Genomic DNA, 26,844 nt, shown 5'->3' on the forward strand with positions numbered 1-26,844 from the left:
TGTCAGCGAGGGAGAAACTGGCTGCTCCGCTGCAGGATCGTCGCTGGAGGAGCTGCACGAGGGAGGCTGGCTGCATGTCGGGGAGCTCACGTCAGAGGCTGGCCAGGTGAGTGAATTTTTTTTTATTTGTACAGGTTTATTTTCTGCTGACTGCTCCCACATAACGATTATTTTCTGGTGACTGCTCCCCACATAGTGTTTATTTTCTGGTGACTGTCCCCACATAACGATTATTTTCTGGTGACTGTCCCCACATAACGATTATTTTCTGGTGACTGCCCCCACATAACGATTATTTTCTGGTGACTGCCCCCACATAACGATTATTTTCTAGTGACTGTCCCCACATAGCGATTATTTTCTGGTGACTGCCCCCACATAACGATTATTTTCTGGTGACTGCCCCCACATACCGATTATTTTCTGGTGACTGCTCCCCACATAACGATTATTCTCTGGTGACTGCCCCCACATAACGATTATTCTCTGGTGACTGCCCCCACATAACGATTATTTTCTGGTGACTGCTCCCCACATAACGATTATTCTCTGGTGACTGCCCCCACATAACGATTATTTTCTGGTGACTGCTCCCCACATAACGATTATTTTCTGGTGACTGCCCCCACATAACGATTATTCTCTGGTGACTGCCCCCACATAACGATTATTCTCTGGTGACTGCTCCCCACATAACGATTATTTTCTGGTGACTGCCCCCACATAACGATTATTCTCTGGTGACTGCCTCCACATAACGATTATTTTCTGGTGACTGCTCCCCACATAACGATTATTCTCTGGTGACTGCCCCCACATAATGATTATTTTCTGGTGACTGCTCCCCACATAACGATTATTTTCTGGTGACTGCTCCCCACATAACGATTATTTTCTGGTGACTGCCCCCACATAACGATTATTCTCTGGTGACTGCCCCACATAACGATTATTCTCTGGTGACTGCTCCCCACATAACGATTATTCTCTGGTGACTGCCCCCACATAACGATTATTCTCTGGTGACTGCCCCCACATAACGATTATTTTCTGGTGACTGCTCCCCACATAACGATTATTCTCTGGTGACTGCCCCCACATAACGATTATTTTCTGGTGACTGCTCCCCACATAACGATTATTTTCTGGTGAATACTGCTCCCCACATAACGATTATTTTCTGGTGACTGCCCCCACATAATGATTATTCTCTGGTGACTGCCCCCACATAACGATTATTTTCTGGTGACTGCTCCCCACATAACGATTATTTTCTGGTGACTGCCCCCACATAACGATTATTTTCTGGTGACTGCCCCCACATAACGATTATTTTCTGGTGATTGCCCCCACATAACGATTATTTTCTGGTGACTGCTCCCCACATAACGATTATTTTCTGGTGACTGTCCCCACATATTGATTATTTTCTGGTGACTGCCCCCACATAACGATTATTTTCTGGTGACTGCCCCCACATAACGATTATTTTCTGGTGACTGCCCCCACATAACGATTATTTTCTGGTGACTGCCCCCACATAACGATTATTTTCTGGTGACTGCCCCCACATAATGATTATTTTCTGGTTACTGCCCCCCATAACGATTATTTTCTGGTGACTGCCCCCACATACCGATTATTTTCTGGTGACTGCTCCCCACATAACGATTATTCTCTGGTGACTGCCCCCACATAACGATTATTTTCTGGTGACTGCTCCCCACATAACGATTATTTTCTGGTGACTGCCCCCACATAACGATTATTTTCTGGTGACTGCTCCCCACATAACGATTATTCTCTGGTGACTGCCCCCACATAACGATTATTTTCTGGTGACTGCTCCCCACATAACGATTATTTTCTGGTGACTGCTCCCCACATAACGATTATTTTCTGGTGACTGCCCCCACATAACGATTATTCTCTGGTGACTGCCCCCACATAACGATTATTCTCTGGTGACTGTCCCCACATAACGATTATTTTCTGGTGACTGCCCCCACATAACGATTATTCTCTGGTGACTGCCCCCACATAACGATTATTTTCTGGTGACTGCTCCCCACATAACGATTATTCTCTGGTGACTGCCCCCACATAACGATAATTCTCTGGTGACTGCCACAACATAACGATTATTTTCTGGTGACTGCACCCCACATAACCATTATTTTCTGGTGACTGCTCCCCACATAACGATTATTTTCTGGTGACTGCCCCCACATAACGATTATTCTCTGGTGACTGCCCCCACATAACGATTATTTTCTGGTGACTGCTCCCCACATAACGATTATTTTCTGGTGACTGCCCCCACATAACGATTATTTTCTGGTGACTGCCCCCACATAACGATTATTTTCTGGTGATTGCCCCCACATAACGATTATTTTCTGGTGACTGCTCCCCACATAACGATTATTTTCTGGTGACTGTCCCCACATATTGATTATTTATGGGTGACGGCCCCCACATAACGATTATTTTCTGGTGACTGCCCCCACATAACGATTATTTTCTGGTGACTGCCCCCACATAACGATTATTTTCTGGTGACTGCCCCCACATAATGATTATTTTCTGGTGACTGCCCCCCATAACGATTATTTTCTGGTGACTGCCCCCACATACCGATTATTTTCTGGTGACTGCTCCCCACATAACGATTATTCTCTGGTGACTGCCCCCACATAACGATTATTTTCTGGTGACTGCTCCCCACATAACGATTATTTTCTGGTGACTGCCCCCACATAACGATTATTCTCTGGTGACTGCCCCCACATAACGATTATTCTCTGGTGACTGCTCCCCACATAACGATTATTTTCTGGTGACTGCCCCCACATAACGATTATTCTCTGGTGACTGCCCCCACATAACGATTATTTTCTGGTGACTGCTCCCCACATAACGATTATTCTCTGGTGACTGCCCCCACATAACGATTATTTTCTGGTGACTGCTCCCCACATAACGATTATTTTCTGGTGACTGCTCCCCACATAACGATTATTTTCTGGTGACTGCCCCCACATAACGATTATTCTCTGGTGACTGCCCCCACATAACGATTATTCTCTGGTGACTGCTCCCCACATAACGATTATTTTCTGGTGACTGCCCCCACATAACGATTATTCTCTGGTGACTGCCCCCACATAACGATTATTCTCTGGTGACTGCCCCCACATAACGATTATTTTCTGGTGACTGCTCCCCACATAACGATTATTCTCTGGTGACTGCCCCCACATAACGATTATTTTCTGGTGACTGCTCCCCACATAACGATTATTTTCTGGTGACTGCTCCCCACATAACGATTATTTTCTGGTGACTGCCCCCACATAACGATTATTCTCTGGTGACTGCCCCCACATAACGATTATTTTCTGGTGACTGCTCCCCACATAACGATTATTTTCTGGTGACTGCCCCCACATAACGATTATTTTCTGGTGACTGCCCCCACATAACGATTATTTTCTGGTGATTGCCCCCACATAACGATTATTTTCTGGTGACTGCTCCCCACATAACGATTATTTTCTGGTGACTGTCCCCACATATTGATTATTTTCTGGTGACGGCCCCCACATAACGATTATTTTCTGGTGACTGCCCCCACATAACGATTATTTTCTGGTCACTGCCCCCACATAACGATTATTTTCTGGTGACTGCCCCCACATAACGATTATTTTCTGGTGACTGCCCCCACATAATGATTATTTTCTGGTGACTGCCCCCCATAACGATTATTTTCTGGTGACTGTCCCCACATAACGATTATTTTCTGGTGACGGCCCCCACATAACGATTATTTTCTGGTGACTGCCCCCACATAACGATTATTTTCTGGTGACTGCCCCCACATAACGATTATTTTCTGGTGACTGTCCCCACATAACGATTATTTTCTGGTGAATGCCCCCACATTGCGTTTATTTTCTGGTGAATGTCCCCACATTGCATTTATTTTCTGGTGAATGCCCCCACATTACGTTAATTTTCTGGTGAAAGCTCCCACATTGTGTTTATTTTCTGGTGAAAGCTCCCACATTGCGTTTATTTTCTGGTGAATGCTCCCACATTGCGTATGTTTTCTGGTGAATGCTGCGCACATAACGATTATTTTCTGGTAACTGCTCCCCATAATGCGATTATTTTCTGGTGAATGCTCCCACATTGCGATTATTTTCTGGTGAATACTGCGCACATAACGATTATTTTCTGGTGAATGCTGCGCACATAACTAATATTTTCTGGTGAATGCTGCGCACATAATTTTCTGGTGAATGCTGCGCACATAACAATTATTATCTGGTGAATGCTGCGCACATAACTAATATTTTCTGGGGAATGCTGCGCACATAACGATTTTCTAGTGAATGCTGCGCACATAATAATTATTATCGGGTGAATGCTGCGCACATAACAATTATTTTCCTTCAGACTGGCATCTTGCTACTAATTGCCCTATTTTCTCTGGGTGCTGCGTATGTTTGCAAAGTGAACGTGGCAGCCATGCTGCTGGAAAGTGGAATTGATATAGCCATGCCATGCACAGCTATGGGGATTTGGATATGTGTGTGCTTTGGGTGTTGCGAGGGGGGGGAGGGGCTGTTGTTGCCGGGAGGGGGGGGGGCCCACATCCAGATTCCGCATCGGGGCCCAGAGGTTTCTAGCTACGCCACTGAACTGGGGGGTACCTGTCACTAACTGAACTGGGGGGCTCCTGTCACTAAATGAACTGGAGGGCTCCTGTCGCTACCTAAACTGGGGGGCCCTGTAACTACCTAAACTGGGAAGCTCCCGGCGCTACCTAAACTAGGGGGCACCTTTCACTACCTAAACTATCCAGGCCAGCCGGCCCAGTATCACCACCAGCCAACCAACCAACCCAGAATCACTGTCAAAAAAGCCACAGCATCACCACGAGTCAGGCCAGCATTTACTTCAACCAGCTAAGCACAGCCCAGCATCACCGACAGCCTGGCCACAGCATCACCGCCAGCCCGGCCACAGCATCACCGCCAGCCCGGCCACAGCATCACTGCCAGGCCTTTCAGCCCACACATCATCCCCAATCCAGCCAAAAACAGTATTGCCAGGCCAGCCAGGCACAGCGGCCAGTAGAGGAGAATTCAGAAGCCAGGTAAGAGGTGTATACCATATTAAGGGGGCATTCTGCCTATTTATTTGAAATGCTGTCTATTTATGTGCCTCATGACTGCTGAATTTGTCTTGTTGGGGGCCTCATGGTTACTGAATTTGTCTTGTTGGAGGCCTCATGGTTACTGTATTTGTCTTGCTGGGGGCCTCATGATTGCTGAATTTGTCTTGTTGGGGGCCTCATGATTGCTGAATTTGTCTTGTTGGAGGCCTCATGATTGCTGAATTTGTCATGTTGGGGGCCTCATGATTGCTGAATTTGTCTTGTTGGGGGCCTCATGATTGCTGAATTTGTCTTGATGGGGGCCTCATGATTGCTGAATTTGTCTTGTTGGGGGCCTCATGATTGCTGAATTTGTCTTGTTGGGGGTCACATGATTGCTAACTGCAAGACTATGGAAAAAGCTGAATCATCATCATATGAGACAATAGCATTAAACCTACTTTTTTAGCTTGCTAAAACAGAAAATAAAACTGGGAGGTTCTAAAAAATGAATACATTTTTCAGGAATAGGATGGATGAAATTGTTTATCTTCACAGTTAACTTGGATTTTCCATAATGTTCATGTATGAGTTAAAACGTTTGTATTTAGTTTAAATTACTGTTGGCACTTTGCGATAGATAAGTGACTTTTGGGCTGTAGTTTGGGCACTCGGCCTCCAAAAGGTTCGCCACCACTGTCCTAGTCTAATGTCCCACCATTGCTAAGTTCATGTAAATTTGGCTCCTCCCGCAACCACACCCACATTTTGGCCCATGACCACACCCATTTGTCCTTGCGGCGCGCTATGCTCTCCACACGACTTAACCCTACACAACTTGCCCCTAATTTTCAGCATGGCAAAAACTTTTGGCGCCACTTCTCCCCCCCCCCCCTTTTTGCCCCCCCCCCGGAAAATTTTCTGCGGATGCCCATGGTGAGAGGCTGGCCAAATTATGTAGATTAGTTTTACTTGAAAGCCTAACAAACATAGCAAAGTATTGTGTCAACATGCTGTAGTTCTTCTCACTTTCTCGTCTACTACAAAGTTGCATTATGAACTCTCACCCCATGTCCTGGGCATTTGCTGGAGCAGTCTGCCGAGCGGAAAGCACTATTAACAGTCATACATTTCCCGCTGTAACAAACCTAGAAGAAAATGGGAAACAAAGATACCTTGTAAATACATATATCAGACACAGGAGTGTATGCACTAATCTGCATTAAGCAGGATCACATGCTTCAAAACATGTCTGAGGCTGGGTGCACACTTGTCAGTGTGTGAAAGGTCGCATTTTCTGTCATGTGCGTTTTTGCGTTTGTAGTGCGTTTGCGTTTTTTCCGCACATGCGTTTTTCTTGCAATCTGCGTGTGTTTTAACGTGTTTGTGGTTCACATATACAAAATGCATATGCGTTTTGTATGTTTTTTCCATGCTTTTTTCTATTGTGTTTTATGCAAATCACTAGGAAGACAACAGGAAACGGAAATACATCAGAAAACATTTTTTTAATAAATAACACATAAAAACACGCATGAAAAATGCATGCGAAACGTATTACATTGCGTCACTATTGACTTTCATTATGTGCGCTTTTCATACGTTTTTGAAAAATATGCAACAAAACCAGAATTAAAAAAAAACGCATATTATAAAACGCATACGCGTTTTTGTATATGCATTTTTTGATGCGACCCATTGACTAACATTGCAGGCAAAAATGCTGCGTTTTCCGCAACGCTAGTGTTTCTGCTAAATGTGTTCCCAGCCTAAGAATCCAGGTTGTACTGGAATTATATTTCCACAAAGGAATCTGCAATAGAGATTCATAAAATGCTTCCCATGTATATCAGATCTGGTAGGATTTATTGTATCTTCAATTTAATTCTTGCTAATGCACTTACTTGTCCTTCACCACACATTGTGCCATTTTGTACCAATCCCGATGGATGTAAGACTGCCCGACAGCTTGAAACAGATGCAACAGATGCACTGACTGTGGCGTTAGCGCTGCCTCCGGAGCAGAACAGCACTCCGCATTTGACATCACTGTGAAAAAATACAGGCAAAAAAAAAATAACTGCAGTATGATCACCAACTATGGGGTTCTGTTGAATGGTCTTTATTGCCACTTTGCTTAACTATTGATGAGTCATGCCATTTTCTCATCAGTCCATATGAGTTTCAACACAGAAATGTAGAATGGAATACTGGGCAAGCCATACGGATGTGAGCTGCCAGCTTCCTATGGGCTGGTAACATAGGGAAATTATATCTAGAAATGAGCTTGAATTTTCACCAAAGCTATTTTTTTTGCAAAAATATAATGGAATTTAGCAAGATGTGTATGTGAAAATAAAACCTTTCTTGAAAATGTGTTTTTGCATGCGAATTGACTTCACTGCATTCTGTAAAAATGTGATTTCGCATGCATGTCCAAGGGCAGCAGAGTGGACTTCATCCCAATCAGTAGCTGATACCCCCTTTCCCATGAGAAATATTTTCTCGAATAGATCTTCAGATGGGTCTGAATGGCTGATATTGAGGTAAAACCCTTCCCACACTGTTGCCAGGACCCTGGTCTTGACAGTTTCCTCATTGCATTGTGGGAAAAAAACAGCTTTTTCCAACTGCCAAGCAACCAGAATCTACCTTTGTGCATATGTATATTTATAAAAAAAAAACCTTTAAGGGGCCCAGACACCTAACGATTTTGCCGCCGATATACGGCCGATTCGATCACAGTGATCGGATCGGCTGTGAAATCGCCGCGCACACCGCTAACAGAACGATCGATTTCTGTCCGAAATCGATCGTTCCCATCGATTCCCGTCGATCCGTTCGTGCGGAAGATTTCTCTCGATCGCCGGCGGGTCGGGAGTGCGTCCATAGCGGCGTTCGAATGCCCGACGACCGACGCAATACAGCGGGTATACATTACCTGTTCCGCTGTCACCGCTGCTCCGTCTCTGCACTGGGTTCCGTTCCTGCAGCTACACAGAACTTCCTGTCCCGGCAGGAAGTTTAAACAGTAGAGCACCCTCTACTGTTCAAACTTCCCCTGGACAGGAAGTTCAGTAACTGCAGGAACGTTCTGGAACCCGGAGCGGAGAAGAAGCAGCGGTGACAGCGGGGACTCACGCCGGCCGTAACAGGTAATGTATGAGGGGGGGAGGGGGCGGCAGCAGCGGCAGCTCAACAGATTGTGATCAGTTTCAGGCTGAAATCGATTCACAATCTGTTTGCAGTAAAGGTGGCCATACGATCCCTCTCTGATCAGATTCGATCAGAGAGGGATTTGTCTGTTGGTCGAATCTGATGGCAAATTGACCAGTGTATGGCCACCTTTAGTCTATTGCATTGTTATGAGGTGTAGTTATAGACAATAGTAGTTGGTGCTGTCTGTTTCTTTTTCATGTCTGCCAGCAGTAAACATGATTACATTCAGGCTTATTGTGGATTAAGCAATGTGAACATATTGCATGGCGAATATCAATCATTTCTTGATCTCGCTTCTATTTTTAACTTCTCACTTTGCAATGTATTAGTTTATTTTTTTCCCCTTTTAGGTAAAGTTCCTCTATAAAATGCCTTTTATTCTTTAGAATAGAGAGAAGTGCAGGTGAGCACTTACCTAGCATTACAGGGCACATAGCTGTTAGAGATGTATTGGCAGTATCCATAGTTGGTGCCTTTCTGATTAACCTTAAAGCAAGAGTTGGATCCCACAGACGCACCTGTCAAAAAGGCAGATTCTTAACTGGAATGTGCAAAAATGGCCATTTTCGCTTTATCATAATTCTCTCCAAAATTTAACATTTTTCTTCATTTCAAGTGTACCTGAGATAATGATAACGGGTATACTTATACCTACCTGGGTTTTCCTCCAGCCCCATGAGATGTGTGGCCTCCATCGCTGTCCTCTCTGGCAAGATTACCGGGGTTGATTACAAGATAATGGAGAAGCCGGAGAGGGCGGCGATGGAGCCCACACACTACATGGGGCTGGAGGAAGACCCAGGTAAGTATAGGTATACTCCTTATCGTCATCTCAGGTTCTCTTTGAGCATTTAGCCTGACCAAGCAACATTCTGTGCATGAGCTGTAGGGAGGTCATGGTTCACTTACTTGCCCCCCACAATGTCATACACTGATCTTCCAAACTGGGGCACTTCCCATCATAGCAGTAGCCCTGCCCACCATTGCAGGGGCTTCCATTGAAGATGAAACGATCTTCTGGGCAAAGTGGAGACTTCCCATCACACATTTCGGACAGATCGCAGCCATCCTTGGCAGGTCTACACACAAAGCTTGTTTCTTTGAACTACAAAAAGACGAGATGGCAGGATGAGATACTGGGATCATTTCCTCGAGTCATAGAATTGTCTTTCAAGGAAGATGTAATTCATAACCTATCCTAATTAGGTGTGTAAACTTCAATAAGTACTCAATTAAATTCCATTATACACAATAAACCATGAAAAATGGTAATAATTTAAAACTGCACATGATTACATGATGCTGAGAACATAAGAAGTATAGTTCCTGAAAATGATACAGCAGTGGTCATCAGTTTGACCAGGACAAGTATTGCTGTTAATGTTTACCATTATAAATTCATACACTGGCCATAACCATATCATTTTTGACTGCCAGTGGTGGACCTACGGTAATTCTAGAATACTTGCCACAGATACTGTCGCAAGCATTTCCACAAATTCACTTTTTTCCATCTCAAGTCATAGTTAGATGGCCTTTCAGTCCCCAGGAAGGGGAGGTTGGAGACAAGTCAGGGCCTGTGTCCAGTGAATGTTTTTTTTTTGAGTAGAGGGCTGATGACTACTTGCTTCATAGAGGTGACAATCCTCCCTTCTTTCGAAGTTCAGTGTCTTGTGAAATGCTGGTAGAAACAGGTCAGGGCTTTACAACATGACCTGTATTGGCTCAGGGTCTGGTGGAGGATTAGGAACTGGAGGATAATCGAGCCATGTTCTTCACCAATTTCCTTGAGGTAAAACTATTAGCTTGTTCATGCATCCAATATATGACTGCATTGTGTTTAGGTACTGTAAATTGAACGGCAGAAACCAAACAGAGGAAACTTTGAGAAGAGGTGAGACATTTCTCTCATAGATCCTTTGATGACACTGGGGTTTTGGCAAGATGAGTGGAACAGCTGCAGTCAACTGTGCAGGGGCATAACTACAAATCATGCACCCCTCAGTAAAACTTTGATAGTGCCACTAATGTTCGAACCCTTTCCCTTGCCTACCCCTGGTGACCCTCACAGCCTGGGGCCCATCTTGCAAAGGTCATAAAACAAGTGTGGGCATCGTAATCTTCACACCTATAACAAGTGTAGCCACAAAAACACCTGATCTGAAGCATGGGCCCTTTATCAGAGTGGGTGAGGTAGTAGTTGGGGTCCCCTTACAGCTCTGGTCCACCTGCCATTGCAGGGACTGCTCCCTTCCCTTGTAATTACGCAGCTGCACCTGTGATGAAAATGATGTTTTATTGCTGATCACTGCTTATTGACATGGTTTCAGCAGACAATCTTTGTACCTAATACCTGTGTATTGGTGAAAATACACCAACCATCAGATACTGTTGGCAGTTAGACATATACCTGAGTACTGAGTTCTCTGTTCATATCAACATTCCCATGAGTACCTCAACCTCAGAGAAATATCATGTCTAAGGGCTCCTGTATTTCAATATTTCTTCCTAGACCTTTGGTAGTTTTCTACATAAAGCTAAATTTCAGTTAAGGGTGCCTTAAAAGAATGCACAAACCTTACAGTTCTCGCAGCAGTCTCCTTCTGCACACTGAGCTTTATCCACGAATCTACAAGTGGCTGCATCACAGCAAGGATCTGTGCATTCCTGCAACACAAACATATGTACGGTGTATAATATAAAACAGCAGCACTTTCTTTACCTACAATGTGGAAACTGAGCATATGTGGTTAAGGCAGGGTGCTGGTGCATTACATTGCCAATTCAAGACAATATACCTAGATATACTACAACTACATATTTGCAATAAATAGATCCGTGGAAGATGGGAAAAAGTACAAAAATGACACAGTACCTGTATATTCCGGCGTATAAGACGACTGGGCATATAAGACGACCCCCCAACTTTTCCAGTTAAAATATAGAGTTTGGGAAATACTTACCGTATAAGACTACCCCTCTTCCAACACATACCAAATAAAAATTAAAAAAAAAAATCATATACTGGTGCTATGTATGAACGGATACTGGTGCTGTACTGTATGTGGTATCCAGTATATAAAAGTATATAGGTGATTGACTGGTTGGATTGGTCAACTCTCCCTAAGTGGATTCTCTTTCTCCCCATTTATCAGAGCGGTATGGAAGAATAGATTGCGCTGTGCCCATAAAACACGCCTCTTTCACCTGTCTGGTCCGCCCTTGTATCCTATTTACCTCCTTCTCTGCCTCTCAGGTCTCGCACATGTGCGCTGCACCGCTTCACTACAGTCCTCAGCAGCGAGATCTGAGAGGCGGTAACAGGATAGGGCGTATCACCCGGCATCAATGACATCTGGCGTATAAGACGACCCCTGACTTTTCAGAAGATTTTCAAGGGTTAAAAAGTAGTCTTATACGCCAGAATATACTGTACTTGTTTTTACCCAATTGTGAATGTTAGGGGCTTGTAAGCTTGCAATTATATGATCACCCAAAAAATAGTGCTTTTCCTGTTGAAATAATATTATGTTTCTTATCACCATATTTATAAAAGTGGCAATCAGCTTAGTTGATCACCACTTTTATAAGTGTTTGACACTTAGGAGGACCCATTCACATTACCAAACACAGATGGCCGGGTGATCAGAACGCAACGCATACGAATGAATGCCATCTGTGTTTGCATGCGTTGCGTGGCTGATTACCATTGTAGTGAATGGGACAGCCATGCGTTTGGGCAAAACATGCATGCAGCATGCGTTCGCAGACCGCAACGCATGCAGTGTGAATATCAGACAGTGCAGTCTATACACTTCTAATGTCGTGCGTGTCTGCTTCCTGCACATGTTGCCGAAATCCGGATGGCAGCGCGTGTATTGTGAACGGGGGCCTTATGCTGGGCATACATGGTTCGTTTTTGCCGTCCAATTCTCCCATTCGATAGTTTCGCCGCTCAACTCTGCAGTCAAGACTCTTATCTTCCACTCATTTTCCTTATCTTTTTCCATTCACTGCTATCAGGAATTGATCAGCGAAACGATCGGGCAGGAGATCGGACATGTTGGAAATGATCTATCGAGCCATCTAAATAGCTCAAAAACGAGCCGTGTAGGCCCAGCATTAGTTACGACTGTCACCTCTCTGCTGGAATTACTAGACACCGGTAATGATTGCTATAATTAGAAAGGCGTATACGCCATAATGATGCACACATTTTTACACCTAAGTGCTATTTGTGTCCTGCAAAAGGTTCCCCTTTAACCACTGCACGGTGCTGTTCATTCTGACAGGTAGTGATTACCCCTGACCATGCTTGTACTTCTGGCCAATCTTGTACTTGATCGGTGTTCTCCATTTTGAGCCGGCTTGCCTGACCCCTCTCAATCCTGATCCCTTGGCTTGACTCAGCCTGTGACTTCGACCTGCCTGCTAATACTGCCTACCCCGGTCTTGACCTTTTTTTTCTGACTAGGCTTATTGCTGCCTTCCCTGACCTCAGCCATAATGTAAATAATGATGCAGGGTAGAAGGTGAATGAGTAACATTATTCAGTGCAGGTATATAGGTAACCATTACCAGCTTAGCACCAGTGAAGGGCTAATGCAGATGTTGGAGTTGGTCCCCTAGTGGGACCATCTTGTTCAGGGGCACTGGTGCAATTCCAATCTCTGCATCCCCTATCACTACACCCGAGGCTGGATTTATAATATTTGTGCCCCATGGCCAAGTAACTTGTGACTCCCCTATCATGTGCCGCAGCACCCCTCCCATTTCATGTGCAGCCCCCTCTTCCATGTGTATCATCCATGTGCAGCAGCCCCTTTATTTCATAAACAGCTCCGTATAGCATCAGTTTCCTTTTCCATGTGTTTCTCCCTATTTTCACCCTCCTCTTTCATATGTAGTAACCTCTCCTTCATGTCCAGGTGCCCCTTGGCCTGCAGCCGACCAAGGCCCGGGCCTTTGTGGCCTTTCCAGAAATCCAGCCCGACTACACCACTGCCTTCAGTGGCGTATCTACAATTCATGGGACCACCAATGTTCACACCCCTTCCCTTGCCCCCCTTTGGTGCCCATCGCAGCTTGGGGGCCCATCTTACAAAACAAGTGTGGCTATCATGATCTTCCCACCCATAACAAGTGTAGCCACAAAAACACTTGATCCATAGACCCCTGTATCGGAGGAAGCGAAGGTTAGTCATTGGGGCCTTTACAGCTTTGGGCCCCCTGCAATCGCAGGGGCTGTTCCCCTCTAGTTATGTCCCTGACTGCCTTCACTGGAGGTGACAGTCTGACACTACATAGCTTTCCTTTGTGATACTTGTTAAAGCGGAATGAAACCCAGCATTTCTTCTTTGCTCTAATAGATTATTTACAGCATATTACAGTATACACTACCACCAATTTTTTTTTTTACTAGAACAGCATACAAAGATTTAAACACAGGACTTAGAAGCTCCCTGCCGGGAAAGCTGACCACATCCGAACAGGAGATAATGTTTACTTGTGTTTACTTAATTGTATCAAGTGAGGAATGTAAACACTTCTCTGACACTGCAGACTCTCCTGAACACAGACAGACCATCAGAAATTATTTATGAATAAAGCAGTTATAAATAAAAAAAAAAGCTCTCAGAGCAAAAAAAGTGTACTTTGGGAACTTGTAATTTCTTAATGAATAATAATACTTATGCACAAAAGAAAATGATAACCGTATGGCATATAAAAAGTAGGAAAACATGTTTTTTATTGAATATTATGTCAGGGTTTTATACCGCTTTAAGATTACCTGTGTTGTACCGCAATCACAGTCCTCACCCATTTCAGTGAATTTATTGCCACAGACAGGAGGGGATTCCATATACTGTATTGATGGTTTCTTTTTCATACACATCGGCATAACATTGTAAATGAAATTCTGGAAGTTTTCCAGGCTGCAGGAACTAAAGAGCTGTGGGGTGTATTTGCTGTGTGGGAACAGACGAAAAGAGAGTGACCACCTGGAAATCTGGTCATGTGACATCACTGTCATGACTTGCTATAAACTCCTTTGTGTAATGCCTGGAATACACAGGTCAACTGGCGGCTTGATTACCGCTCGTCCCCGCCGGCGCTTCCTTATCAGCGCTCGATTCCCTGCCATTGTCCGCCGGCGGGAATCGAGCGGGCGCGGGTCGAGCGGCATGATCGGGCCAGCTGAATATTATCAGCTGGCCGGATCAGCTGGTCGATACACGGTACAGAAACGTACCGTGTATCCCCAGCATAACTGATGAAACAAAGTAGTATGTACATACAGATAGGCACCCAGTATAACAAGTAAGAACTCTTTACTGAAGAAAAAACAAGCAGAGATATACACCACCATGGAAAATGCAGCTTAGAACAGAGAGGAGCACAGAGAGTACACAGGAAATCCCAATACCATAGAGATCATCGCCACATTTTACAGACAGTGACATTTTGTGGTTGCTTTACTGTATTACAGTTTAACTAATAATATTGTTACTACCAACAGTAACTTAATTTGTCTAAAAGATGAATCCATATTCATAAAAGTCTGTAGCTATTCTTTTATCACAAATTCCACACATATTTCATTTTTTTTGACACCTTTATATAAACTACATTCAAGTCACATTTAAGATGCTGCAACTTATAAACCCCTAAAGCAACAAAATATCTATTGTATATAATATACAAAATGTGGAAGGGTTGCAATTGTTATAGCTACCAGACACGCAAATGTTTCTTTTTGTAAGGATGCTCCTTCAGATTTTGCAGAATTGAAATATCGGCATTTCTGAAACATACCTTGTGAGATATTATATGGAAGGGGTATGGCCCGATTGAGTACAAACAACTTTTGTATATTATTTGTAAAAATACAAAACTTTATTAATCACTTGCAAAAACCACTATACAAAATTAGCATCAAACCATATATGGCAGCAGGAAATCCCCAGTTCCCAATAACCCACACCCCAAACCCACTGTACCCAGGGCCCTCTAGGGGCTTGATTCACAAAGCGGTGCTAACCTACTTAGCACGTCTAAAGTCTTTAGACGCGCTAACCAGGGTGCTAAGTAGGTTAGCACCGGATTTCTCAATCAGATCGCGCACTAACTTTGCGCGCGCAAAGTTTTACGCGCGCAAAGTTTTATGCGCGCTAAGTCCCATAGGCTTTAATGGGCACTTCGCGCGGAGCGCCCTGCGCTCTGTGCAGTACGCGCGTAAAGTTTTACGCGCATAAAGTTTTGCGCGCGTAAAGTTTTATGCGCGAAAAGCTTGTTTAGACGTGCTAAGGGGGTTTTCACAGGCGTGCTAACAGTTAGCACCGCTTTGTGAATCAAGCCCTAGATCTGACAAGGTCCAACCGGTGGACTTAATGCACAATGATTGAAAGCTGCGCAGCTTTGTAAACAAAAAATCAAAAGCAAAAAAAGAGAGAATCAAAATCAAGATGCAAAAAAGTTCAGGCTAGCCACATGATATTTATAAATGTTCCAGTGTAGAGAGAGGCCAAAACAAAGGAGCAGGTATCCTCAGCTCTCAGCGAACCATGCCGACATCACCTCAGATGTTTAAGAGTTCATTATTTGTTGTACATTCACCAAGAGCCAGTATATTGCAGCATATATTGGAAACAAAAGTCCATGCAGCAGTGGCTCATTAACCACAAGCAAGTTGGCAAATATTAGCAGTATTGATGTTGGCAATTCCTTGCAGATATGCCAATACACCAAGAGCCAGTATATTGCAGCATTAATGGAAGCAAAAGTCCATGCAACAGTAGCTCATTGACCATAAGCAGATTAGCAATTATTAGCAGTATTGGTATTTGCAGTTCCTTGCAGGTAAACACATTATTGCTGAAAGCAGATCAAGCAGCCAGTAGATGAGAAGCAGCAGCAGCAGCCATAAAGCATAATGGCAATATGTATCAGCCAAGCATGTGGATAGTGTAGGGTTGCCCAGTGGGCTCTTACTCATCCGAGCAGGATTCCTGCAGATGCCAGCGGTGTTGTCCGAGAGGAGGTGATGTCCTGTGGGGGCATGGGGAGTCAGGCACCAGGGGGGTCCGCCGCCATAGAAGAGGACGGCGTCCTCGATCGATTTCTCCAGCTACTACCGGCTTCTTCAGGAGGCGTGTCCACAGAGCTGCAACGCACTCCCTATGTAGTCGCCGCCGCCCAATCCAGCCACACCACTCGGCCACCCGCGCCCCCGCCCCCGGGCCAAAGCGAGCAGGGGGGCGGGGCGGGAAGACACGACGGGCGAGCCAGCCAATGGTGCGCCCGGCGCGTCCGCCAAGCCCCGCCCCCCTGCGCGCAGGCCAGGGGACAGGGGCGAGAGAGACCAGGAAGCCGGATCAGGCGGCGGGGACACACGGGGAGTGCGCACAGATCATCAACAGACTAGGTAATTTCTCAAATCAAATACTACATCATTCACATTATAACCAGCCTTTTATCCGGAACAAATTCGTATAGATCAGCAGCTAGTAAAATATCATAATATGAAATAATATGCCCCATAGATAAAGTAGGCACCCTCACAATGCATGCGGTGCCAATCATATGGGACAAATATGCCACCACAGAGGTGGAATTAACAAACATAAATGTAGATTAACTAGCAAGGCTACGAGAATACCCCAATGGAACGGATGGTCCCCCCCTAAAAGCCACAGACAGCTGAACGGGAGTGCAGCAGCAGCACACCAGAGACCCACAGACAACACAACTTAGAGGGGCAAAAATGGGGCATAACTGATATTTTCATTTAAGCCAGGATATCTGGTTGCATCTAGCTCAAATATCCATCTGGCTTCCTTTTGTAACAAGAGACGATCCATGTTCCCTCCTCTAGGTGAACCGTGGATCCTATCCAGTCCAATAAACCGCAGAGATGAATATCTGCCATTATGGGCTTCTTTAAAGTGCCTTGCCACCGGGGTGAGACCGGCCGCTCTCGAACTCTTGATACTAATAATGTGCTGCGACATAATAGAACGAAATTCGTTCCTAGTCTTTCCCACATAAAATGCCCCACAGGGGCAGATCAATAGATAGACAACAAGGGCAGTGCCACAATTGACGTAGTGCGAGAGCGACCAATCCCTACCACCCGGCAGCAACACACTCCTTCCAACCTGAATAAATCGGCACATAGTGCAACCGCCACAGGTATAGGTGCCCGTTAATTTACAGTGCTTGGTACTGGACCGGGGATCCACAAAATGGCTATTCACCACCAGATCACGAAGAGAAGGTGCTCTACGAAAATACAAGAGGGGAGCATCGGAAACAATGGTACTTAATTTGGCATCGTTCGTCAGGATATGCCAGTGTTTCTGTAGAATACGGGAAATCTCTCTATGCTGAGCTGAAAATTTGGTACAGAATCTTGGTCTCTGTTTCTCGCTTCCGGCAGGGCATTGTTTCCCAGCCAGGAGCGATGTCCTCGAACTTGCATCTGCCCTTTTGTATGCTTTAATCAAGTTCTTATAACTGTACCCCCTTTCTCGAAATCTCGACCTCAGGCGAAATGCCTCTTCATGAAAGGTTTCATCGTCGGAACAGTTCCGACGAATGCGTAAATATTGACCAGTAGGAATACCTTTAATGGTATGTGTGGGGTGAAAACTTTCCGCCCTTAACAGAGAGTTTGTTGCTGTCTCTTTCCTATATAGACATGTTGATACATGGCCATCGCCGGAGATCGAGATCAGGAGATCTAGGAAAGGGACGTGTGTTGGGCTCATTTGCATGGTAAATTTGAGATTCCGAGTGTTCTGTGTCCTGATCACCCCTCTCGGCATTTCTGTTTGGAAATCTGCATTTACGGTCAGAAATTGGTAACCAGAAATCCTGCACTATCGTCACTCTGTAATTTTATCCCGATCACAGAACTCATTGGAACAATCATAGAATGCATAGTCAGCTCAGAAGTATTTAGCCAATCAGAGAGTGAAAAAAAATGACCACAAAAAAGAAAAGACTCCTTGAAAAACAGAAATAGAATTTCCACAGATATACCGCATTACAGCAATTTGGTAATTTTAGGCCAATCACAGAGCATTGGACAAATCAGAGAATACAGAGACAACTCAGCAATGGCAGAAATCAGAATTTCTGACAATCCTAATGTTTTTGTTACTTGTTCCACTGACTGCTTCTTCCTTAATTTCCATGTCCCCGGGTTCCTGTGTGACGTAATGCAGAGGCCTAATACTACAGGCCTCTAGTAGTCACAGACAGGGAGTCTATCTGTTGGCCATGCTGACCAGTGTATGGCCACCGAAAATGTAGGTACCTTCTCTTAGGTACATAACAGAACATTTGAAAGCATTCTCTGTGTTTAAAAACTTTAACTTTTAATGCAGAGAACAATAGGAGTTTATATTGCTTTGTCAATCTCTGCTAATCTTAATCATTGTTGACCTCCAAGCTAAGCTTTCTGTCTCGTCTCTTCACTCTTGCTTCCCCCTCCCTCTTCTACTAAAGTGAGCCGTTGCAATGGTAACGTGTCTATTCATCAGAGGGAGGGGATGCAGAGTGAAGATAATTGGCGTAGAGCTTATCCTGAACAGCAATGATTACATTTGCCAATTAGCAGAGATCAGAATAGCAGTACAAACTGCTCTCTGTATCAAAGTACCGTAAATGTTTTTCACTGAGGGATGTTTTCAAACACTCATTTATGCACCTAAGAGTTAAAAGTAGGTACTTAAATTTCAGTTTAGGTAGATTAATCCCACTTTTACTTATGAATGGGAGATTTCTTGATGTGAAATACATATGTGAAATATATGAAATATGAAATCGGTGGCACAATACAATAATAATAATTGCATTATTTGTATAGCGCCTTTCTCCTGTCGGACTCAAAGCGCTTGCGAGGCAGCCACTAGAGCGCACTCAGTAGGCAGTAGCAGTGTTAAGGAGACTTGCCCAAGAAACTCGTTACTGAATAGGTGCTGGCTCACTGAACAGGCAGAGCCGAGATTTGAACCCAGGTCTCCTGTGTCAGAGGCAGAGCCCTTAACCATTACACTATCCAGCCACTACGATTATTCCTCAATGGGAAGTGTGCTAAAAAACGTATGTATCTCTGCACTCTATCCACGCAAGTACCCACCCTAGGCTGGGGGCCATGATACAAGACTCATTGAAGCACAGGCAGGTGCTCATGTCATGACTCATCCCCAGGTTGTGTCCCATTTCATGGGCAACTGTGGCAGCAACAGAGATGGCATTTCTGCTGTGATCCTGAAAGCAAAGAAAAGCATTACAGAAAAGGTGAGGAATAGCAAAACATTTGCGCCATACTTTACCAATGAGATTGCAACAATACACAAACATTTCAACACTGAGCCTCATCCACCAACCCAACCATCTCCATGTACATGAAAAAAGAGCGTCCAAATCTGAGCGCTCAGAAATAATCGATACTAGATATCTTTACATTTATTGATATTATTACAGTGCTAATGACAATAGTAAACTATTGGTGATAGATCACAATATTTTTATACAGCTAAACCTTACCGCATTCTCACACTGAACCCTCCCTCTACCAATGCCTAACCTTAACCACTTACCCTGGACACCTAACCTTATAGAGGAACTTTAGCCTAAACAAACATACTGTCATTAAGTTACATTAGTTATGTTAATTAAAATAGATAGGTAATATAATCTCTTACCCATCCACCCTAAAAGAGCAGGCAAATGTTTGTGATTTCATGAGGGCAGCCATCTTTTTGGTTGAAAGGAGGTGACAGGGAGCATGAGACACAGTTCCAACTGTTCTGTGTCCTGATCACCCCTCTCAGCTGCGTGCGCTAGGCAATGAGAACAACATCAGAAATCCCATCATGCTTTGCACAGCATCAGGGAAAAAATGCCCGGGGCAGATTTCTTTGATGGGGCGGAGCTGAGGTTCTGTGCAGCTAAAAATGAGGCTTGGGTAAGAAAAACCGTTCTGATGCTGTGAAACTGTTAAAGAAGCACCAAGCCTTTTCAGTACTGCTGAGTAAATGTTTAGTCTGGAGGTACACTTTAAGCAACCTTAAACATTTATCCGTATCCCAGCCACCAATCCGCCAGAAAAAAAACCCAATATAAATAGCGGCTATGGAGGGAAATTTGGGCTACAAATAGCAGGCGGGTGTCCCCAGCCATGGAAGCCCAAATTTTCTCTCATAAGCACTAGTTATATGGGCGCCTTTGATAGTGTCTAAACTTCTGCAGATCACTGCCGCCCAAATTTCCTTTGTCCAAACTAAAAATATGAACTGAATCTGCAAAGACCATCTCACTACCTGAGCCCTGGAACTCATGCCTTCCCATCTCATTTCATCCTACATCTTTCCTCATCTTTCATTCCTGCCTTAACATACTGTATTTTGTTCAAACTCTCTCTCAAATAATATTGTGAAATAACCAAAAAAGAAAGTTTCCGAGAACTTTTAGTGATGGGACAGCAACTAGTTGCCACTCCGGTACTCAGAGGCCAGACATCTGCTGCATGCTTGTTCAGGGTCTATGGCTAAAAGTATTAGAAGCAGAGGATCAGCAGGACAGCCAGGCAATGTGCATTGTTTAAACTGAAATAAATATGGCAGCTTCTATATTCCTATCACTTCAAGTGTCCTTTAAGGACAGTAAAGTCCTTAGATGTAAAAATGTCTCACTCATCCGCTGGGTGTTAGGCCCTGGACATTGAAAGAAACACTAACTCACCTGAATAACGCCGGTGGAATGTGCTTCAGAACACATTGTCCCCTCATAGCCCACACCAGCCATGGCACCATCCAGGTTTGTATTCCTGAGAGACAAACAAGCTAAGATGAAGTCAGGTTGTTTTCCAATAAGAACATAAAAAAACGATTTCCACCTTTAGTCAAGAAAAAAAGAAAACCCATTGGAAATGGGGCTAATGGTCAGTGCTTGGAAGAAAACAGATCACCATATTTTTCTATGGCCAACCACAGTATGAAAGATGCTGACTGTTAGGGACTGGAACAGACTGGACAGAAATAGGAGAATATGAAAACATTACCTCATGTCTGCCCATCAGTGCCTCCAGCTGCTTCCTTTTCCTAGGCCACCTGTCACCTCTCTGTTCCCTCCCCCACACAGCATGCTTGTTCTTCCCTCACCATGCACGGGCTGCCCTCACCACTGAGAAAGCATACTCAGCCAATCAAAGGCATGCTGGGTGGGGGAGGGAACAGAAATGTCACAGGTGGCCTAGGTACAGGTAGAGCAGCTCTGCACCCTCAGGGGTGTGAATATTCCAACTAATTAACCTCCATTCACCGGCGTACCTACCGGGGATGCGACCCCCTCAGCCGCAGGGGGGCCCGGGGCTGCTCTGGGGCCCGCTCACTGTGCGTGGGGGGAGCGCTGCTCTGGACCCCCCAGCAAGGTGCTCAACTGGCCGCAGCGTCTAATAGACGCTGCGCCAGTTCATTCCCCGCAGCCCCGCTCCACAAGCCTGCATAGTCTCCGGCAGGCAGAGCAGGGCTACGGCAAGATGGCCGCCGAAGAAGCCCTGCACTGGAGACTATTTGTGTCTCTAGTACAGGGCTTCGGCAGCCATCTTGCCGTAGCCCTGCACTCTGCCTGTCAGCGCGGGAGATGTGCTGCAGGAGGACTCGGGGAGCTGCGAGCCAGATGCCGGGAGAGAAGACTTCTGTCAGGTAAGTGAATTGTTTTTTTTTTCACAGGTGCATTTTTTTTCTAGTGTCTGCTGCCTACATTGTGATTTTCAGGTGTCTGCTGCACATTATGATTTTCTGGTGACTGCTGCCCACATTATGATTTTCAGGTGTCTGCTGCCCACATTACGATTTTCAGGTGTCTGCTGCCCACATTACGATTTTCAGGTGTCTGTTGCCCACATTACGATTTTCAGGTGTCTGCTGCCCACATTACGATTTTCTGGTGTCTGCTGCCCACATTATGATTTTCTGGTCACTGCTGCCCACATTGCGATTTTCTGGTGTCTGCTGCCCACATTATGATTTTCTGGTCACTGCTGCCCACATTGCGATTTTCTGGTGTCTGCTGCCCACATTGCCATTTTCTGGTGTCTGCTGCCCACATTACGATTTTCAGGTGTCTGCTGCCCACATTACGATTTTCTGGTCACTGCTGCCCTCATTGCGATTTTCTGGTCACTGCTGCCCACATTGCGATTTTCTGGTGTCTGCTGCCCACATTACGATTTTCAGGTGTCTGCTGCCCACATTACGATTTTCAGGTGCCTGCTGCCCACATTACGATTTTCAGGTGTCTGCTGCCCACATTATGATTTTCTGGTGTCTGCTGCCCACATTGCGATTTTCTGGTGTCTGCTGCCCACATTACGATTTTCTGGTGTCTGCTGCCCACATTGCGATTTTCAGGTGTCTGCTGCCCACATTACGATTTTCTGGTGTCTGCTGCCCACATTGCGATTTTCTGGTCACTGCTGCCCACATTACGATTTTCTGGTCACTGCTGCCCACATTACGATTTTCTGGTCACTGCTGCCCACATTGCGATTTTCTGGTCACTGCTGCCCACATTGCGATTTTCAGGTGTCTGCTGCCCACATTGCGATTTTCAGGTGTCTGCTGCCCACGTTGCGATTTTCTGGTGTCTGCTGCCCACATTGCGATTTTCTGGTGTATGCTGCCCACATTAGGATTTTCTGGTGACTGCTGCCCACATTGCGATTTTCTGGTGACTGCTGCCCACATTGCGATTTTCTGGTGACTGCTGCCCACATTGCGATTTTCTGGTGACTGCTGCCCACATTGCGATTTTCTGGTGACTGCTGCCCACATAAGGATTTTCTGGTGACTGCTGCCCACATTGCGATTTTCTGGTGACTGCTGCCCGCATTAGGATTTTCTGGTGTGTGCTGCCCACATTATGATATTCTGGTGACTGACTGCTGCCCACATTAGGATTTTCTGGTGACTGCTGCCCACATTAGGATTTTCTGGTGACTGATGCCCACATTGCGATTTTCTGGTGACTGCTGCCCACATGGCGATTTTCTGGTGACTGCTGCCCACATTGCGATTTTCTGGTGAACTCTGCCCACATTACGATTTTCTGGCCCACATTACGATTTTCTGGTGAACACTGCCCACGTTACGATTGTCTGGTGAATGCTGTCCACGTTACGATTTTCTGGTGAACGCTGCCCACATTACGATTTTCTGGTGAACACTGCCCACGTTACGATTGTCTGGTGAATGCTGTCCATGTTACAATTTTCTGGTGAACGCTGCCCACATTACGATTTTCTGGTGAACTCTGCCCACATTACGATTTTCTGTCCCACATTACGATATTCTGGTGAACGCTGCCCACATTACGATTGTCTGGTGAATGCTGTCCACGTTACAATTTTCTGGTGACTGCTGCTCACGTTACGATTTCTGGTGACTAGTGCCCACATTACGATTTTCTGGTGAACTCTGCCCACATTACGATTTTCTGGTGAACTCTGCCCACATTATGATTTTCGAAAGGCCCACATTACGATTTTCTGGTGAACTCTGCCCACATTACGATTTTCTGGCCCACATTACGATTGTCTGGTAAAATGCTGCCCACTTTACAATTAATTTACAGTGAAACGCTGCCCCATTACGATTATTTGGCACCTATGGGGGGGGGCCCCATCCAAATATTCGCAGGGGGGCCCAGTGATTTCTAGTTACGCCCCTGCCTCCATTCCCTACAAGAGTTGGTGGATGCTTGATTGCAGGTTTGCAGTTTGTCCGCCAAACAGCACCGCATAAAGTTTGCATCATGAGAGCAGTCTCATACACTCCTCCCATCCAGATTATGCTCCTTGGCACTTGTTTGATGTCTGGAATAGCTCCAGAGTGAGCCGAGTGAATGGGCACACCAGACAGGGGAAGGGAAAGAGAGGTGCCAACCGTGGCTCATGAGCAGGAATGATGTAAACTGCAAACCTGCAATCAAGCATCCACCAACTCTTGTAGGGAATGGAGGTTAATTAGTTGGAATATTCACACCCCTGAGGGTGCAGAGCTGCTCTACCTATAGTTGGCTGCAGCCCTGTTAAGGTGGGCATACACTGGTCGATTTGCCTTCAGATTCGACCAACAGATAGATCCCTCTCTGATCGAATCTGATCAGAGAGGGATCGTATGGCTGCCTTTACTGCAAACAGATTGTGAATTGATTTCAGCATGAAATCGATTCACCATCTGTGGAGCTGCCGCTGCCGCCTCCGCCCCCCGCCAGCTATACATTACCTGCTCCGGCCGGCCCGAGTCCCCTGGTCTCCACTGTCTCTTCTCCAGTCTGGGATCCTCCAGCATCACTTTACTTCCTGCCGGGGAAGTTTAAACAGTAGAGGGCACTCTACTGTTTGAACATCCTGCCGGGACAGGAAGAAGTGAAGCCTGCTGGACTCGGAGCCCAGCGCGGAGACGGAGCAGCGGTGACCAGGGGACTCGCGCTGGCAGAACAGGTAATGTATTGCCACTGTATTGCGTCGGTCGTCGGGCAATCGAACACTGCTATCAATGCACCCCCAACCCGCCGGCGATCAAGCGAAATCTTCCGCATGGACAGCAACGACGGGAATCTACGGGAATGATTGATTTCGGACGGAAATCGATCGTTCGGTCAGCGTTTGCGCAACGATTTCACAGCCGATTCGATCACAGTGATCGAATCGGCTGTGTATAGGCGGGAAGATCGGTAAGTGTATGGGCCCCTTTAGAGGTTACGACCAGGGCGTGTACCTGTATGGATCATGGGTGTTAAGTGGTTACATATAACATACTTGCTAACACACATTCAGCAATGTTGTTAATATTTTTCTATATTTTGCAAGTCGCGGTTATAATAAAATGCTATTAATTTAAAGGGAACCTTCACTGAGAGGGATATGGATGTTTCCTTTTAAACAATACCAGTTTCCTGGCAGTCCTGCTTTTGTATTTTGCTGCAGTAGTGGCTGAAACAAGCATGCAGCTAATCCAGTCTGACTTCAGTAAGAGCACCTGATCTGCATGCTTGGTGAGGGGCTGTGGCTAAAAGTATTAGAGACACAGGATCAGCAGGAGAGTCAGGCAACTGGAACTATGTCAAAAGGAAAAATCCATATCCTTCTCAGTTTACTTCTGCTTTTGTCTGCTATGCTATGTATGGTTAGTCTCAGCATTCTACTGGCCAGAATGCCTCTTCATGAATATTAAGCGGCATCTCTCGCATTGTGGTATCTGGAGGTATTCGCAGTCAGTACTATTAGCGGGCACTTACGTCAGAAACTGGGCATTGTCGTGATACTTTCTCGGCAGCAGGTCTTGCTTTCTCCAGGCAGAGAAGCGCTGAAGGTTTGTGTTGGCTGCGGGGACAACTTCAAACAGATCTTTTGTTTCCCAGAATTCTATCCCGACCAGTGCAACAAATGTATTGATTGCTTTATATACCTGAAATAGAGTGAGCAGACGATGTGTCATATCCGTGATAACTGCAATATAGCATGGCCAATAACTTCTGGGTTCATTTAAGTTGTGTGCTGTGGCCCCTGTAATTATTAGGTGGAGATTATGGCCTCTATTGCTGCCTTTACACATTAGTCATAATTTTATGAAACAGCCAAAAGGCTAAAATAGCAATAAAATGTCTACAATTGGAAAGTACCAAATTCTCAACTTACCACATTAACATAATTTATCATTTCAAAAGTTCTCTGTTTAATGAGTTCCTTGCTGTGGTTATACTTCTCACACTACAATGCAATAAAAGAAAAAGAGGACGTAAATCAAATAATAACAGAATGAAATAAAAACAGATTTCAAATGATCACAATTCACACTGCCTACAAGATTAGATATATACTTTTTCTGTCCCTAGGCCGAATTTCTTGTGGCTAACCTTCAATGGGCAAAAGATACCCTCCCAGTCTGTGGGCAGACCGCCCATTCTTGTGTTGCTGCCAGTTTGCAGCAGCCTTACCTTTCCATTTGCAGTTTTCTCTTCCATTTGCAGCCATTTCTCTTCCATGTCCAGCTGCCCAAATCCCAGGTCTCTGTGGATTTTCCAGAACTCCATCTATGACTACCAAAGTAAGCAGCCCATTCTATTGTTCTTTTGTAAGTACACCTTTTTAAAGAGGAGCTGTTAGGTATAAGGTGTCAGAGAAAATAAACACATATATCAGTAGCTAAAGATTGGCTGTACTTACATTACATATGCATTTCACTGTCCACGTTTGGATTTCACAGAATTTGTATATAGTATATGCAGAGATAGATGCTCCTGACAGCTCATGGCAGGCTCCATGTTTTTCTGTCAAATGTGTCGTCATGTCCTGCCTGCTTCCTGATCACAGATAAGCTCGTACTTGAACAACACAGTGTGCAGTGAATATTAATGAGCCATGTGGCTAGGAACAATAGCTG

General features: G+C 45.1%; 1 protein-coding gene across 1 annotated transcript in view; it reads right to left on the minus strand.

Moving 5' to 3' along the window:
* Window positions 1-26,844, minus strand: part of LOC137562202 (zinc metalloproteinase-disintegrin-like VLAIP-B) — an 88,296-nt gene that overhangs the window by 15,006 nt on the left and 46,446 nt on the right. The window contains exons 9-18 of the mRNA XM_068273534.1: window positions 26,100-26,171; window positions 25,700-25,869; window positions 21,140-21,224; window positions 19,533-19,663; window positions 14,178-14,355; window positions 10,964-11,053; window positions 9,296-9,491; window positions 8,802-8,904; window positions 7,072-7,216; window positions 6,235-6,315 (exon numbers count right to left, since the gene is read on the minus strand). Coding sequence (XP_068129635.1) covers window positions 6,235-6,315; window positions 7,072-7,216; window positions 8,802-8,904; window positions 9,296-9,491; window positions 10,964-11,053; window positions 14,178-14,355; window positions 19,533-19,663; window positions 21,140-21,224; window positions 25,700-25,869; window positions 26,100-26,171 — 1,251 coding nt within the window. The remainder of the gene's footprint in view (window positions 1-6,234; window positions 6,316-7,071; window positions 7,217-8,801; window positions 8,905-9,295; window positions 9,492-10,963; window positions 11,054-14,177; window positions 14,356-19,532; window positions 19,664-21,139; window positions 21,225-25,699; window positions 25,870-26,099; window positions 26,172-26,844) is intronic.

This window comes from Hyperolius riggenbachi, chromosome 3 (assembly GCF_040937935.1).
Source record: "Hyperolius riggenbachi isolate aHypRig1 chromosome 3, aHypRig1.pri, whole genome shotgun sequence".
NCBI classification, from domain to species: Eukaryota; Metazoa; Chordata; class Amphibia; order Anura; family Hyperoliidae; genus Hyperolius; species Hyperolius riggenbachi.